The sequence below is a fragment of the Opisthocomus hoazin genome, chromosome 7, assembly GCF_030867145.1.
Source record: "Opisthocomus hoazin isolate bOpiHoa1 chromosome 7, bOpiHoa1.hap1, whole genome shotgun sequence".
NCBI classification, from domain to species: domain Eukaryota; kingdom Metazoa; phylum Chordata; class Aves; order Opisthocomiformes; family Opisthocomidae; genus Opisthocomus; species Opisthocomus hoazin.
In genome coordinates, this window is record NC_134420.1 from 43,605,527 (window position 1) to 43,623,202 (window position 17,676).

Here is a 17,676-nt window from a genome sequence, read left to right on the forward strand (position 1 = left end):
GGGAGGGAATGGAAAGTACCAGTTCTGTCATTCACACACAGTCCAGACCAATGACTGGGCCTGTAATAGCAGAGAAGCAGGGTGTACCAACACATTCCCAGTGCTCCAGCCACCGTCTTCTCAAACAGGTGGCTAGAATAATTATAGCATAAAATCGGACAGCCGTCATTTTGAAAATCTTCAGTCATTATGCTGTAGGTAACTTTTCTATGCATAACCATTACAAACAGAAGTACACAGGTCAGCTTCATAGAGTTCACCCTTTAATCCCAAAATCTGCACTAAGCTATTACATGGGTCTCCCATGGTTGAAACTATTAGCATCTGTTCCACATGTCTCGGGGACAAGACACACATGTGTGAGTAGTGCCAGAGAAAGGACTGGAAGGGGTAGATGGGAACACCAGCACACGACGGGAGATGGGATGCAACACTGTACCAGCTGTATTGCAGGTGTCCAAAGTATGCTCCTCCCTTCTGCCGCACCGCCACACTGGGGATTTCTGTGTGCTGGCACTTGACCCCTAAGAAAAGGGAAAGTCTTGCCCTTGCTCAGTGAATGGTCTCTAAGTCGCAAAATTGTGCAAATGGGCTTTCAAAGTAGTCCTTGAGTTTTTGTTAAAGATTTTATTCTCACACGAGTGGGTTACACTAGGTATTGCTTTATTCACAACTCAGAGTTGGGCCATCACCTCATCACCTTTGCCAGTGAGTGGCAAAGCTTAACTCGCTAGACCAGTTTATATACATTTATTAAACCAATTACATCAAGTTTACGTTCCTTTTCTTTAAGTACATCATTTATTGAGTTCTTTCTATTCTTCTGTCTTCGTAGACTTCTCCCTCGCTGGTTTCAGGCCTTGCTTGGTTTCAGGGTCATCTAGGAGTCGTTGTCTGTCCTTCATCTTCTTTTGTGAATTCTGTTTGATACAATCCATACAATTGGTTTCTATCCCAATTGTAACATACCAATTGTATGGTTTCTTAACACAGCTGTGTTTACACAATTGAATCTATACTCTAGTTCTATCATTTTATTCTATTCTATAATCAATCTTCTTTATAATCAATCTCTAACAGTTTTCACTTGATCCAATCTGAGTAATGGCACCTTGTTACTGAAGTGTGAGCAAAGGCAGCACAGGGAAGACAAGTCCACTTCTCACCTGGAAGCATTTCTAGCAATCACATCCCGAGAAGAGCACTTTCCGAGGACGAGCCTCTCTTTTTAATGAAGCACCAGGTAAGCAGATACAATCAACACCAGTATGAACCAAGGAGCAAGTCAGACAAGCCATGTTATGTATGTGTTACTGTTATGCTTTAAGTCCAAGGTAAACCTCTACTGGCTTCCTTAGGCAGGCCAAAGTAGGCCGAAGGGACCTAAAACTGTCTCAAATATTTGCTGTAGAAGATTAGGTTCCATCAGTAATATAGAACCTAATGCTGTTGCAAATAAGGTTATGTTCAGAACTAAAATGTACTTTGACAAGTAGTGAAGCAAAGCATTTCAGGAGTGTCTGTACCACAGTGGCTCCACGTTGGACTCACCTTTAGAAAACCGTCTACATGGGAGACACAAGGCTGCCACAACTTTCAGGACAGCAGGGAGGCTGGGGCAGAACTACGGCACTGAATGAACTAACACGACAGGACAGCAACTGATGCTCAGCTTTTAGTACACTTCCATCTACTGACAGACGACACTTTTGATTTCCAAGAGAACAAAACCTTTCATCACTTCAGGCCTCAACTCCCACTGAGGAAAATAAACCACAACGCGTAATTTCTAAACTTAAAACATCCCAATATCAAAAACAGTTTAATCATGCTGCTTTACCTAGACCATATAATAACCAGACGAATTAATATATCTCAAAAAAAGAAAGTATGACAGCAAAAAGAAAAAAAAAATTATTGCTATACCCTCAAAGTTGGGGGGGGGGGGGGAAAGAATCATTCTGTTCCCAATGATCTATTTGCAGTAGAACAAACAAAAACATAGTAGTGAGCTTGTTTTAACACAGAAGAAAGTATCTATTTTTAACAGGGTTTTTTCCTTTCAAATTAGAAAAGAATGTCTAATGTTTAGCTCCAAAGTTCAGATTTCTATTTAGGCACTTCTCCTAATGACTATGAAAATTAAAGGAAAATATTTTTATATTTTAATTTCTAAGAAGCTATATTAACATCACATTGGGTACTTCCTAAAGTACTTTAAGAGAGTCCTCTCAAGAAGAGTGATTAGGTATTTTAGTGAATTAATCAGGTTACTCTGTGTTACTCCTTAGTGAAACACCAACTTCAGTGAGTTAATGAGGTTACTCTGTGACCAATGCTACAGCTCTTGCTAATTAAAGTCTCTCAGTTCTGGATGTCCACCCAACTTCATTGTACTCCCAGGATAACAGCTCCTGCTACTTATTATCTTGCAAGTCTACCACCCACCGCGTTTCAGAGCTCTTACTGGAAGGCAGGTTTGTAAATAACAGTTTTTAAAAGGTCTGAAATAAGTACCATGCAGTATCAATATCTACCCTTTATATTCTAATCCACTAAGATTAGGGTAGCAAAACTTTCTCTTCTTGATGGCAGTACATGGAAAAGAACTAAACCGTGATAAAAAAGTGCCGATTCTGTACAATTTCTATTAAAAAAATCATGCTTTCAGCATTAAAATGAGTTTATTAGATTGTGAAGACCACAGCACATATTCTTTAATATACATTCTTCCTCTGCAGAAAATTTAATTAATCTAAAAACATTTTCTAAACATCACAATCATATTGTTAAGATGTCAAGAAAGGCTAGGGAGTTGCATCAATACATTTCTACTACTACAGCATTTATAACATTATAACCAGCATAACTCCACATACCGACACACTTCTAAATCCTTCCTTCCCCTCTTCCCATCCTCTCTTCAGAAACAGGACTATCCTTAGGGATGCAAAATTCTTCAATAGCTACAGCAGTAAGCTCCCGCCAGTGCTAAGCCCTTAAACTCTAATAGAGTGACTCAGCTGATTTTACAGCTGGCCAGCGTAGAAAGATACCAAGGAAGTAAAAATAGGCACTGTAAACTAATTTCTGTAATGACATTTTGTATTTTAAATACACTTAAAAACCTTCGCTAAAACAGCAACAATAACGGTACTTTAAAGACTGCTGTTGTGTTTAAATAAAATCCAAGTGGAGGAAAAAAATACAGCCCCACTTCAGCCCCAGGACAGCCAGGCACCCACTGCTAGCGTGAGGGTGTCGCCCCGCTCCAGAGCAACCGTCGGAGAGCCCGTGCCCGCCGTGCAACAGGGCCCTGTCTGCAGCACTGGGCCTGCGACCCCGTCTGCCTGGTGGCAGAAACCCCGGCCCAGCCGCCGGCCGGCACCCGGGCTGGAGCTGGGACACGCACCATCTGCTGGGACCAGCGAGAAACCAAGCAGGAGTTATGTGTGCCTGCACTATTCAGTAACTACTAATACACAGTAATTTTAAATAACTAAAAACTAAAATGCCAAATTTAAACTTCAGTAGTAATTATTTTTGGGGAAAATATACCAGTTTAATATTTACAACGTGTCACACAACTTTAGAGTTTCAACGAACATACATCCTGCACAACTGATTTGTTCCTAAAGCAATAGTAATTCCATCTTATTTTTCATTAACGATTGTTTTTCCTTTCTGTAGTGCTTTCTATGGAAGGCGATCTCAAATCTCAGACTTTCTTTTATTATTTCTTTTGCTGAAATACAATTTTGTTTCCACATATGAACCAAAATCATCAGCAGAGTAGTCAAGACCATCCACAAGAGAACTGCCCACACACCTGTTGCTTATGTGTATCTTTCTTGACCCATTTCCAAAACATATTGCACACTGTTTCCTTACAGTGCTGTTACAGAACAAATCAAAGCCAGAAAACAGCCACTGATGAATAAGACTTTAGAGATGCCATGCTATGTTTTAAAGGCACAAAGAAGCAGCAATTAAAAATTAACTGCTAATTTAGGAACTTCTAGCACAATTATAAAATATTAAACTTTTACAACTCTGAATCTCTACTCTTAACTGCAATCACAGCTCAGGCCAACAAAACAAAGCTAGAGGATTATCAACTCCATCCTGTATCTATTCCAGCAGAAACTCTGCATTATTAGAAATTAAAAGAACTTGATTTAAAATTCACTTCCTTTTAGCTAAATAAAGGACAGACAGCTGAATCCTCTTCTGAGAGTTCACTATTAGGAGGGAACATATCATCTAAGTATTCAGCTACACATTCAGTAAACACCAGTTGTGTAAAATGAAACAAAATAAAAAATGCACAAGAAGAAACAGTTTCTGCAGGATAGGTAATTTCTAAATAAATTATCATTAGCTTTGCTCTTGAATTTACAAAGGATGTGTTGGGCTGCCTTTTGCATTTTTCAGTATCTTATGGAAGACATGCCTCAGGGTAGTAATTCCACCCCTTTGTTCTCCTGTCTACAGCATTTTGTAAATATTTGGCAGAAACTTGCTCCACAATAGCTGAACAAATTAAAGAACTTGAAACTACAGATATTTCTGCCTCTGATTTCCAGTAGCAGCAACCTCCATTGGGCAAACAGATAATGATTCAAGTACACATTACATTTGCTAGCATTTCAAAATTAAATAAGCAATTAAAACAAAGGGTATGATTTTGTAAGCATGCCTAAATATGCACAGGACAAGGGGCACCCGGCACAAGCTGAAGCACAGGAAGTTGCAGCTGAACATGAGGAAGAACTTCTTCCCTCTGAGGGTGACGGAGCACTGGAACAGGCTGCCCAGGGAGGTTGTGGAGTTTCCTTCTCTGGAGATATTCAAGACCCGCCTGGACAAGGTCCTGTGCAGCCTGCTGTAGGTGACCCTGCTTCGACAGGGGGGTTGGACTAGATGATCCACAGAGGTCCCTTCCAACCCCCACCATTCTGTGATTCTGTGGTCTCCCCACTGGCTTCTGCTGGATTTCCAGGTGCTCAAAAAACAGAACCAACTTAAACAAGAAAAATTCCATTTCTCCATTACCAATCTACTGAACATCTATGCCTTGTACACAGCCCCTTCGTAAGAGGCTGATATTTTAAGTAATTTGACTAGTACAGTCATTCAAGAAAGGAAGCCCACTATTTGAAAACCCTGTTAACACCCATTTTATTGGTCTCCTCCAATGTATTAGGAGATGGAACCTTTTGAAATGTCATTAACTCGCCATCTTAAAATTCTGCGCCCATCTTTTGTGTGGTACTTGCAAGAATCACCAATTTTATCTCGCACACAAAGCCCTGAACAAAACAAAGGGTGCTTGATGATACTACTGGAAAAAAAAAATGAAAAAGAAGGCAGGCTAGTAAATACTGGCCAAGACAGTGTGATGAGTTACACAGAATTGTCTGGACTACTCAGAGGCACGGGCTTATTTAAACAAAATGTGTTTTAACACACACAAAGGCCAAATTACAGATCTTAGTCTAGGTAATACATCAAGCAACACCTAAGAAATGAGCAATCATACCCTGGAAAGCAACTTTGACCACAAACAATTAAAACCACACTTCCTGTACAATATTTTGGAAACACTTAACTAAATTTGGGATGTATAACTGGTAACATTAAGTTAAATGTACTGCCATAAACAGCATGGATGAAAGGAACACTTGAAAATATTTCTGAAAAACTTGGAAACTGAAGAATGAGAGAGGGAGGAAGATCAAGAGCTGACGAGATCCTTGTGTGCAAGTACATTCACAGTAAGAATGATACTGGCTTTTAATCCACTGGGAAAAGGTGGACGGACTGCCCACCACAGAATGCAGAAGTCTGGCCAATTCATATGGAAAAGGACAAGCAAATTTCAACAAAAAAAAAAGTAAGCAGCAGCCTAAATCGCAAAACGGAGGTAAAATTAGGTACGATGCCCTACTGAAAGCACTAGGTACGTGTAATAACCAGGTAAAATACAGGGGCGTGTGACAGAAGAGAGGATGTCAATTTAGATGACCTAATCTTCCCTTCCAGCCTCTGCAACCATTAAGATTCTCAAAATGACTAGACAAGGCTAATTAATGTTCATAATACCCACGACAATGAGGTTGTAATTCCTATTTTACAATGAGCAACCAGAAAGATGTGTGTTAAAACACTTACCATTGCAAAAAAAACCAACTACCCAACAACAGCAGCAACAAATGTCTTAAAAATCAGAAATAGTTCTAAACATTACGCTGTAACAAGACAGCTTCCTGAAAACTACAGCACACACCCCTACGTCCCTCTTGGAAAAGCACTCTATAGGATGCTGAAGATCCCACTATATTGGAGTCCACAGAGGGAAAAACTCCTGTGCTAGCATTGCCACTGCTGCCACACCCTCCGCCTTCACTGAAGGGCAAAAAAAGTTAGTAGGAATCACATGAGCCTTGCCATTGTAAAGCTTACAAAATTTCATTTATTCAGAGAGAGATGGCTGCATTAGTCCAAACCAATAATTCACCAAGAACATATGCCTGGCATCGTTTAAAATAATGAAAACTGTAGTCTATCATTGACAGCAATACTTATCCTAATTTACTCACAGCTGCTCTCCAGCACAAAACTGTAGTATGGCCTGACTCCACCCCCTCCCCCCAATGAAATAACAAAATGAGCAAATCTGTAGGACACACAACATGAAACCACCTTGATATGGATAGAGCTCCCCTCTCAGCCTGTTAGTTTTATCACGATTGTTAGCTCTGTTAAAGGGCACTTTACCACTGTCTGAATAACAAAGATGCTTTTAAAGACAGCCCAAACCTTAAAAATAGGCCTGAAAACCACCACTTTGGATTCCTATCCCTATCTCTACAGAAAAATTGGTTTTCTCTATATATCTATTTTTTATTTACTGGAGTTATACAATCTTGATAAACGCAGGACCCTGTAGTTCTAAGCAATCAGGTGGAGGTAAAGCTAAACTGTTCCACATTATTCTACTGCAGTCTCAGTAGCTCACGCCAACACAGTCTTCGGTTCACTAGAACCTCTTCTTACACTTGTTATTACATGTTAGCAAATTCAAGGCAGAAATACACCTTTTCTCTAGTGAATACATACTTAGGAAAGAACAAGGTTTAAAGTAAATTAAAATAAACATATTTAATCTAAAAAATAAACTGAAAGGATTTCTATTTTACACATTAGAACTGTAAATTCTGATCCTTTGCATAATTTCTGGTTTTATTTGTCAAATAAGCTAGTAACTTTTGATAATTCTTTGCTGACCAAATCTGTTAACGCTAAACATACAGAAGTGACTTAGAGCACAGCCAAAGGGGAACACAAGCTTTCTCTTTATGAACACTAATAAGGCCTATTTCATCTGTTCAGTGGAGGAAGAGCTTACTCAAATTTTACTTTGTTATACGACAGCCTTGTTTCCTTCAAAATTAAGGAAGGTAATTAAATAACATCTTAATACTTTTACTCTGGCAGATAGGGAAAGCAAATAAGCAACACAAAGTCCAGATCTGACGAGTTCTCATTTTGTTTCACAGAAAATAAAGTGAAACAATCAGACAGGACAAAAAAGATAAACTGAAACACATATGTGGAAAAAGGTTATATTAATAATGTGAGATTGTAACTAACAATGTCTATACGTCTTTGAAATTACCTGTAACAATTCAAACACTAAAAATACCATTTCAATTATGTTTATACAAAATGCGTATTTAACCCTCCTACTAAAGCTGACTTAACTGCACACAGTTTAACTACAATTTGGGACTAACACTTATAATCACTATGAGTTTAGCCGTTTTCCTCCAATTCAACTATTTAACAGAATTCTTTCTATTCACTCATTAAGTTTCCACAGTTCAAGTTGCTGGTACAATGGTAGCCATCCTTTGTGCTAAGTGACTAACAATGTCTGTGACTCATTATCACCAGGAAGGTGAATAGGCCGCTGATTTTTGTAATGTTAACATATGAGTAACTCTAAAAATAATTTAATCAGATGTAATATGTAAATCTGGGGAGAAGTAAAGAAACATCAATTATTTGGCACCACTACCTGTTATTGGCTGCACACCCCGCAATCTGCTGTGATGCTGCTAGAACTTTGCCAGAAGTCCACAGAAAACACCACCATACATTCGTGCCTGCTTCCGGTTTTCTGATTTGATATGAAACACTAGTTTCAGTATCCGTTACTCTTGTACAGAAATAATTTATTAGCCTTAAAATTCACCATTTCCTTGAGAATATGTTTGCAAAGTAACCCTATTACTTTACTGCTATAACGAAGTACAAGATTCTGAATCCATCATTTCAACACTTTTTAAATATTTTTTTCCTTTTTTTTCCCCTCCAAGTTTGTGATCTTTCTTTGCTAAATGAGACACTGTATTGCCCTTAACTCCTTAAAACATCAGTCTGGAAACAGTGTTAGGATGTTAGGGACAACACACAACATTCACGTCAATATTTTTCACATGTCTTTGTCTCTTAGCCTTGCCAGTCCTCAGCACATGCAGCTTTTAATCACCAGATGTACTCTACTAAAACGATGAGCTTTTTCTTAGCTTACATCATGAGTGCAAATCATTTATTATGTAAAAGGGGACTAATACTTAATAATTAAAAGTCACACTGATCCCTGAAAAACATCACATTTCATTCTCTAAGAAACTGACTGTTTTAAGGTTCCACCTTCCATCTTCCAGTTGTTGAATTCCACAGATGAAAAGTTTTCTTAAATTTTTCTTAGTCAACATAAGTAACACAAATAAACAATTCAAAGGTCTAGAAATAACACCTGCACAACATACAAGTATTTGGGACTGCTCTTCTTGATTAACAGAAGAACAACTGTTGTGAAGTCTACAAGTTAGGTTTCCTACCAACAGAAAAATATGTCCACATTATAAATCAGGAATACACCGAAACCATTTTCAAAACTAGTTCCTGAAAAGTTGTGTTTGGCAGCACTCTGTCACATAGTAAATCTCCTATTTAGACAAGTAATAATTCCTTTAAAAACCTCTGAAAAGCATCTTTAAAATATTATCGAGGATTATTTTATTTACACTCTCTCAGCACATGACATTTTTGACTACTTGAACTGTCTTCCTGAAAGGTTTTTAAAACACTTTTCAAGACATCATCTGTTTATTACAGAGAGTTTCAAAATAAAGTCACCTTGAAACGCAGGCTGTGATACCACAGGCATGCACGACAATACACTGAGAAGTTTTCCACTGAAGAGTGTATACCTTTCTCTGCTTCTCCCATATTTTCACTTACATAGTTCCACCTCCCGTGCTCATCAGACACCTTTATAATCTGCTGTAATTCGCTGTAACAGCAGAAAACTAGCCAGCTTCTTCAGTGAGCGTAACGAGCAGCTTGCTGTTTTAGTGAGTTAGAGGAGTCCAGTAAGCCCTGACACTGGCATGAACCAAGCATATAGTTGGGGGTAATAAAAATGGTGAATGTTAAATGGGAAGAAGTAGCTCTCCCTTTTGAAGGTAATGAGCTACTATGTCAGCTCACCAAATACCATTGAACCATATCTTCAGTGAACTCACAGTGCCAATTAAAAGTAGCAGTTTTAACTTTACTGTCAAATCACGTCAACAACCATGTAACCTTGATAACTTATTCCCAATTTATAATTTACTCTCTTCTGTTTGTCTTTGAGGGAAGCTTACAACAGCAAAATACATCAACAACACAGAAGACCAGTTAAATTAAATTATACCAAGGCTCAGAAAAAAAAAGCCGAATGGTATTTTAAATGCTTCTTCTTTCAGACACAAAAACTAATTTTAAAACCACAACGCTGCAATAATGGGGCATCCATTATCTACACTAAGAAAAAAAGCACTTGGACTATTCAATTCATTTATATTGAGATGAAAGTCTGTTCTAAATAAAATGCACAAAACCCACAACTGGTTTATATTTTAAAAGTTGACATTTCATTCCTGATTCTCAAATAGCCAGAAGACATCCTTACAAATGCTTACACCCAAATTTCTACTTCTGTTCTATACTGAATATACTGAAGCAGGAATTTCACCTAGATTTGTCAGAAAAATTCATTCTTAACGATCAAAATTATTTTCTACAGCAGCAAATTAAGAAGTCAGTAAATCCGCTTTTCTGAGGCTGAAAACAGTGCTCCACCAGTATGAGTACTTCATGGGACAGATAGGGAAGCCGAATGCGTCTCCCTACAGTAAGTCTCTTTCAAGCCAAAATTCTACCCGTAAGCTCATCAAAGCCAACATCAGCCAATTTCAAATTCTGAAGCAGTGCACAAAACTCTGCTCACTGTTATGTAACTAAAACCAAATTTTAGAGATGTATGAGTTTTACACTTGAATAAAAGCAGTTGTGAAAGATGAACAGCTTCTAAAAGATAAGCCTGAAAACTGTTCTTTTCTGCAGGGCTACAAAACTATAAACACTGTAACAGCTATCTTTTTAAATGCTTCTAAACACACACTCCTAAGAAGCAGGATGTATCAGAAAGACACTGGCCATACTCTGAAATGCAAAAGAAATGAAAGTGAGAGTAATGAAAAAAAGACGGAAAAGAAGAAAGATGCAAGAGCATAAACATAAGAACTAGGGAAACAAACAAATAAAAAAAAAAAAAAATCACAAAAGTAAGCATGTCAGATTTTAAAGTTGTGACTACACTTTTGTTACCTTCTTTCCACACTACTGATGGGCCCTCACAGGAAGGAGTGTAACACATGCACAGCAGCCATTAAGTAACAGAAATGGTTACATCAGCATTTTCTGCTGTGAGAAATACAAAAGGGAGCTAGAGCAGGGACTGTGCCACATGGAAGTGTACAAACACCGCTGAGAAGGAGGGTGGCATGAACAGCAACATTCTTCAAACCAGGGGCACAATATTTGTGTGCATAGTGGTTAGTATTTTTGTTTGGATTTACAGAGCTCACAAAATGCAACTGTATCTCTTAAGTGTTGCAATAGTATGGATGCTTCAGTATTTCTAGGTGATCATTATACTTTTCACATAAAAAAAGTTTTCCTCTACCAGTAAAAATAACCGAACCAAAACAAAAAAACGACCAACACTTCCACATTGCAACCCTCAATACACTTCTTCAAATTAAACAATCAGAACAGGCACTGCAGATCAGTCACAGGACACCACATTTTTAATCAGACAACAGCACTTCACACAACATTAACAGAAACTCTTCATTTCAGTGACCTAGACTCAAGTTCCGTTTGTAAAAACATTTCTAGGAATGTTCAATGCTACATACAACTACTGAGACAGAAAAATAACACCCTATACACGAAAGCCAAAACTACTTACGTTTCAAAACAGCGATCCACGTTGTCTGACATCAGAAGTAGCATGCATAGCTGTTCCAGTGCTATGAGCTGCATATCTCTTTCATCGCCCTGCCCCATCTGCAGCCATTCCAGCAACGTGTCTGGGTCCACATCTGCCATAGTTTAAAAAAAAAAAAAAAAAGCCGCCTCCACTTAAATTAAAAAGTATCAAAAATATCCTTTAATTGTTCAAGTCAGACGAACTTGAGCACAATCAATCTCTCTCTTCAGCCAGTCCCAGGCTTTTGCAGTTTTCACCTGGAAAGAAAAAGTAAAAAACAGTAACTATCATCAAAATCTTGTCTTTAAACTTCTTGGATTTGCTCCTCTCTAAAACATATAGCATATTTTTGGGCTGACTTTAAGAAAACTTGCACATATTTGACCAGCAATTATTTTTTTTTTTTCAAGCTTCATACATGAGTAAACAGTAATAAGTTCATTCTGTTTCACGGGAAATAAATCTCAAGTTCCAGCTGACAACCAAGCAAGACTTAGAGCCTGCTCTTATTTATAGGATAACTCAAAATTAAAAGTAGAAAAACCGTGCTTTACACTTTTGTAAATTCTGAAAGCTAACATTAAGACACATAATGCTGTCTTGCCTATCCCCTCTCCTTTAATATTGCTTTATAATAAAATGTCCAACTTTCTGAAAGATGAATTACCTACTCACTGAAGTATTCAAATATAGAGAGACATCAAACGTCACAGTTTAAATACAAATTCACAAAAAAAAAAAAGTACAACTAAAGACTTCGCAAATCTTTGCAAAAGTTTCATTAATCCTTCATCTCTAAAATTAGCATTCAAACATAAGGAAAATAAGTTTTTAAGCCAAAGGATAAAAAAGACAACTTAAATATCACTTCCCTTTTCAAGAGTTAGGGGTTTGTTGGGTTATTCTAGAAAAAAGAATGTATCCAATTCACAGCTTTTCAAAAAATGCAGTGAATAATTCAAATAATTCATGTACATATAAGGAAGACAACATTATTTGTTGGCCCAATGCCACAGTTGTACATGCAAGCTGAAGACCAAAAAAGTCCCTTTAGAATGTTAAGAGATATTTTTGACCTATGTGCTTGTTTTTTACTTGGTGTTTTACTAACAGTCAAATTCACCTCCCATGCCTAAGAACACAGCGAACATGCCTATTTTCATGTAAAAACTAAAACATGGGTTACAAACCAATCTCTCCAAGTTAAACACACAAGAAGAAAACCAACTGTTTCTTTAAATATAGCTTATAAAAAAAGAATTAGTTTACCAAACTGACAGGTAAATATGAAATGCTGGACAGTGTCCCCAAAAATTAAGGGGGGAGGGGGAGAGAAGCTCGATCTGGACAAAGTCTGCCTACTTGTTTACTTGCTGCTGTGAGTTAATATTTAAAAAATAACTCCATCAAGGGCCCATCTACAAAAGGGAATCAGAAATTGGTATTATATGGAGAAACATACACTGAATCAGCAGTGCTGTTTCACAACACCTTTGAACTCAAAAATACGACAAAACAAAAGCACAACAGGTATGATTTTTTTTATAATTTAGGACCATAACGACAATACAGATGACTCAACTACTGCTTGCCATTTAGATATTTTTGTTGTCGCTGCAGTCTCGCTGTAAAAAGTAATTTAAATGTCACTAAAATCATGTTCTGTGCTTTAAACAATGCTTATGATCCTCCGAGCTGTTTACAGACTGTATCTCCTGTTCCGAGACTAAATAAAACTACTCTCCACCAGGTGCAACTGGGATCGTACCGTAAGCACAGTACTTCTCCTTAACGGGACTAAATGATTAACTTCATTTTGGGGGGGAGAAAGGGTGAAGGCAACAAAACCGAGAAAACTGAGAAGGGAAAGCGGAGTGAGTTCAGCGCAGGCACCTGCTGTGCTTCCACCCGCGGCGGGCCCCAACCAGACGGAAGCGAACCACCGAGCAGCGAACAGAGCAGGGCGAGAGGCCGGGGCTGCCGGGAGAGCCCCACCAGAACAGGGGCCAGGCCGCAGCTGAATTTCCTCCCCCGCCGCCCGGGCCTACGCGCCGACACGCAGCCAGACGGACGGACACACACCCGGCGGGGCCGGCGGCCGGGCCCGGGCCAGGCGCGGGGACTCGGGGCCCCCTCTCCGCACCCGGCCTCCCGGGGAAGCCGAGCCCCCTCCCCGCCGCCCCGCTCTGCCCCTCAGCTCCCGCACACACATCGCCCGCCCACCCCGTCCAGGGCCCCGGCCCGCTCCCCCCGGGCCTGCCGACGCCGACCCGCCAGGCCCGGGCAGCGACGCTCGAGTTCCCGGCGAGCCGCAGGCCTCGCAGGGTGACCCGGCCTGGCGGCTCAGGAAAGGCGCCGTCTCCCCAGCGCTACCAGACGCGGCCCCCCGCCGCTCACCTCGGCCTCCCGGAGCCTCTTCCCTGGCGCCGACCCCTCCTCAGCGCCGCGGGGAGACACGGGAAGAGGCGAGGAGCAGGCGGCGGCGGCCCGAGCCCCGCAGCAGGCGGCGGCCAGCGGCATCCATGGCGCTCCGCCCGCCACGGGACTGGGCGGGAGGAGGGGGAAGGGCGCCGCGCCGCCGCCGCGGGGGGAGGAGCCGGCGCCGGCCGAGCGGCCGCTGGGGGCGCTGCGGGGCGGCCCGCCTCGCTCCCGCCGCCCGCCCCCACCGCGAGGGCCCGCCCCGCGCCTCCGCCGCTGGCGCGCCGCGCGCCCCGCCCTGCGCTGGCGGCGCCCCCACCCCTCGCCCCGCTCCCCGGGCCGGCGGCTTCTTTTCCTCAGCTCCGCTCCCCGGCCTGAGGGGAGGCTCGGCCCCGGCGCCCCCGCCCCGGCCCCGCGGGGGCCTGCTCGGCCGGGCGCCGGGCTTGGGAGCGGGGTCCCGGGTCCCCGGCCCACCCAGCCGCCCTCCACGGAGAGGAGCGGGACTCCGGGCCGCCTCCCCTCCAGGGCTCGGGTGGGCTCTCCCCGGCTGCGGGGGGATGTTGTTTCGTTTATGGTTCCAGGTCATTTTATTCCGAGCCCTATTCTGGTCCTTTACTTCAGTCTTTAAGGCGGGGGGGGGACTTCTACTTCGCCGGCCCTGCTCTTGAGAACGCTTCAATGCACCTCCATGAAAGGGGCGACGGTGGTGAGCGGGCTGTGACATCCTCTGGAGCAGAGGCATCACCTTGGCCGTACCAAGGGGCTTCGCAGCGAACTACTGCAAATTTAAAATGAAGGACTAAAAGTGAAGGATCTTCAAAATAATTCCCTTCTCTGTAGGATGACACGCGTTTTCCTAAGGAATTTAAGCCTATTAATATAAGTACAGTAAATAAGGTTATTGTACACCTGAATGTCACTCCTGCCTACCTCAGAGACACTTCCTGCAATTAGGAGGCTAAAAGTAGGCACCGAACAAACAGGCAATAACACTCACGCTTGGTTAAAACTTGCTGAACGCAGAAATTTTTATTGCTTGGTGTTGTGATAACACCTCTAGAAAGCGTTAGCCTTGCTGCTGAGATCACACGCACAGCGGTTCCTTTGTCTCTGATTTCCAAGGCAGCGCAGCCTTTCTGCCTTACCGTACTGTTTCCCTTCACTGCCGCTTGTTCCAGCCCTACCTAGATTTACGTGGGTATTCTTTGGCCATGCTCGTCCTTCAGAGGTCAGCAAGACTGCTTACGTGCTTAAAGATAAGGACGTGAGGCAATAGGAAGACTGAGTCTGCAGTCTTCACGTTTAGGAGCTGGATCTTCTTTCACTGTCGCTGGCACAGAAGCAGCAGCAGAATTAGGCCAAACTTACGAGAGCCGCGTCTGCTGAGTGACCTCGCTCCTGGTGCGTGGTTCTAGAACAGTTTCCCTTGCTTTTCATTGCGAAGAGAGGCTTCACCTAAAGCAACATTATGAATTTCTTCTGCAGATCAAAAAAATTTTTGTTTGCAAAGACCGAAAACTTTGAAATCAAACAGATGTTTCACTCTTCTCACATAGGCTGCAGTTTCTGGTTCAGGTATCTTTGGACAGATACATGCTTATCCATGGAGAAGATGAGGTTATCAAAATATAGATCAATTTAGGAACAAAATAAAAATTTAGATATTGTACATGCAGACAATACAAATGGTGGATTTTAAATGCTATGAATTCAGAGTGCAACACTTAAAAATACTGGAAATAGCTTTCAGTACTGTACCTATTTATTTCTGAATGGATAAACATAAATACTTCCATGTCCTGTTGCACTAGTTGCCCAATTTGATATATCCTATAATTATTTTTTTTATATCAAAGGAAGTGTATCAAGTAACGTATTGCAGCTTTAGTCATGAACCGGGATTTTTTTTCATTGTGATACATGTGTAATATTGAAGAGTTTGCTAGTGATTTTTGTTCCTCGTTACAAGATTTCTTCTCCCCAGAATGAATCTGAAAAAGAAGAAATGATCTGCTGACTAGATAATCTCTGCCTTGTTGATTATATGCTCCTTACAGTATGTGTGTTGCTGACGTGATTAATACTTTCTCTGCTTCGTGTGCTGAATGGGCATTCACATTATTTTCAGCAGTTGTCAGAGACTCCTCCACTGAGCTATATCACAGCAGGTGATACCCCTGAAGATGCTGTTTCGGGCTCCCGCTGTGTGCAGCACTGGTACAGACTGGGACTGCCTCTTCAGAAGTGACGGCTGGCTGCTAAGAAGGAAATCACTAGCAACTAAGAGCGCAGTTAGCGGATAGGAAAGACGTAAGAATTGCTTCAGTCGGTTTTAAGGAATTATTTGCCTTCATTTGAATTGTCGTATCAGCAAAGTTTTGTTCACAGCCCAAACTTCCAGCCGGTGGCTGTCGTTCGCTTTGTGCTAGGCCTAAGCGTGTTGAGGAGCAAGGACTTAATGTGGATTAGCGCAGCCAGACGGGGAAGGCAAGTCATGCCCTCTGCTGAGGTGACAAGTGATGGCTCTTGACTGTCATAGTTGCTCTGAAGAAAATCACACTGAGCATTGTGTGAGACTGACAAAACCACCTACACTTCCCCGTACTCATACAATGTACATATTATTCATCCAGCTAGAAAATGACCTAACTTCTAACAGCAGCTGACACGTGCTTCATGTATGACCTTGGCCTAATCCCTTAATCACTGCATGTGTCTGTTTCCTCCTTTATAAGAAAACAAGATAGTAATGCTGGAGTCAGGAATGTCTTGGCATTTATGGAACTGTGAGTTGTTGAGGCATGTTACTATATTAAGTCTTTAATAATACTATAAAACAGAATTCCTCTTTATGACTACACTTGAGCACACCACACGTGTAAGTGACTGATGATGCTTTTGGAAATTAGGTCACATAGGGTCAACATAGATTGGCCTTCATAGAGCATGATATTTACCAATGACTAGCATTTTTTTGTGTGTATTTACCTGAAAATTTAAACTTGGCTTTAAAAAATAAAACATCAGTACAATTACTGGCATAGTATTATGTGTGGGACACATGCACCGCAGAGAAATGTGCCATGGAGGGTAGCAAGGGTCAGGGGTTGAAGGGCCTCGGGTGCAAAGAGCTTCTGAGACATGTTGTAAAGGGATGCGCGAGACAGCTACTCTGTAAGAAGACATTGCAGGTGTCCTCAGAAGGATTTGATTCTGTTTGAAAAGAAGTCACGTTTGGCTGGGGTTTTGCAAAATCTTCTCGGGACGGAAAAAAAACCCCAAATGTTTTTTCACTTGCAGCTCAAAGAAAAATAACATTTATTACTGCTTTTATATTTTATTCAGGCTGGTGTTTTCTATGTGGTTTTAGCTGACAGCAGAAGGAAAAATCTGTTGTGGGTACTGTTGATGTCACAGCACGGTAGTAAGGATTGTAAGCTTCAGCTGGGAATGATCGGGCTTTTGTTACAGAAAATACAAAACTCTGGCCAAAAATCAGACTGTAATACACCTACAATTCAAACAAAATACAAAGTCTCAGGTTCCTCTGTATATTTTTAATTTATACGGAAGCTAGAACCCAGTGTAACTGATGTTTTTGTTAGCTGTACTGCCCGCCCCTGTGCACATGCCAAGCTGGTGTTTCCAGAAATATCACTCCTCTAGAGTAAATAGATCAGAGGGTGACATAAACAGACCCTGAACACCTCCACAAATTTGATTGAGTGGTTTATGCTGAAGGCCAGTGCCGTGCCCAGCCAAATAAAACAGTTAGAATTTTTAGGGATTATTTATCCTTTCGCTTTGACACTTTTTTCTCTGCCACCCACACAATAATGTAGTACAAAACACTGAAAGTTCCT

General features: G+C 41.3%; 1 protein-coding gene across 11 annotated transcripts in view; it reads right to left on the reverse strand.

Annotated features, from left to right (window-relative positions):
* The window catches only part of HECTD1 (HECT domain E3 ubiquitin protein ligase 1), a 65,848-nt gene extending 51,897 nt beyond the window's left edge, over positions 1-13,951 (reverse strand). For all 11 annotated transcript variants that reach the window (XM_075425142.1, XM_075425139.1, XM_075425141.1 and 8 more), the window contains exons 1-2: positions 13,793-13,951; positions 11,375-11,652 (exon numbers count right to left, since the gene is read on the reverse strand). In XM_075425142.1, the coding sequence (XP_075281257.1) occupies positions 11,375-11,514 (140 nt within the window). In that variant the 5' untranslated portion in view covers positions 11,515-11,652; positions 13,793-13,951. The remainder of the gene's footprint in view (positions 1-11,374; positions 11,653-13,792) is intronic.
* Positions 13,952-17,676: the final 3,725 nt, after the last annotated feature.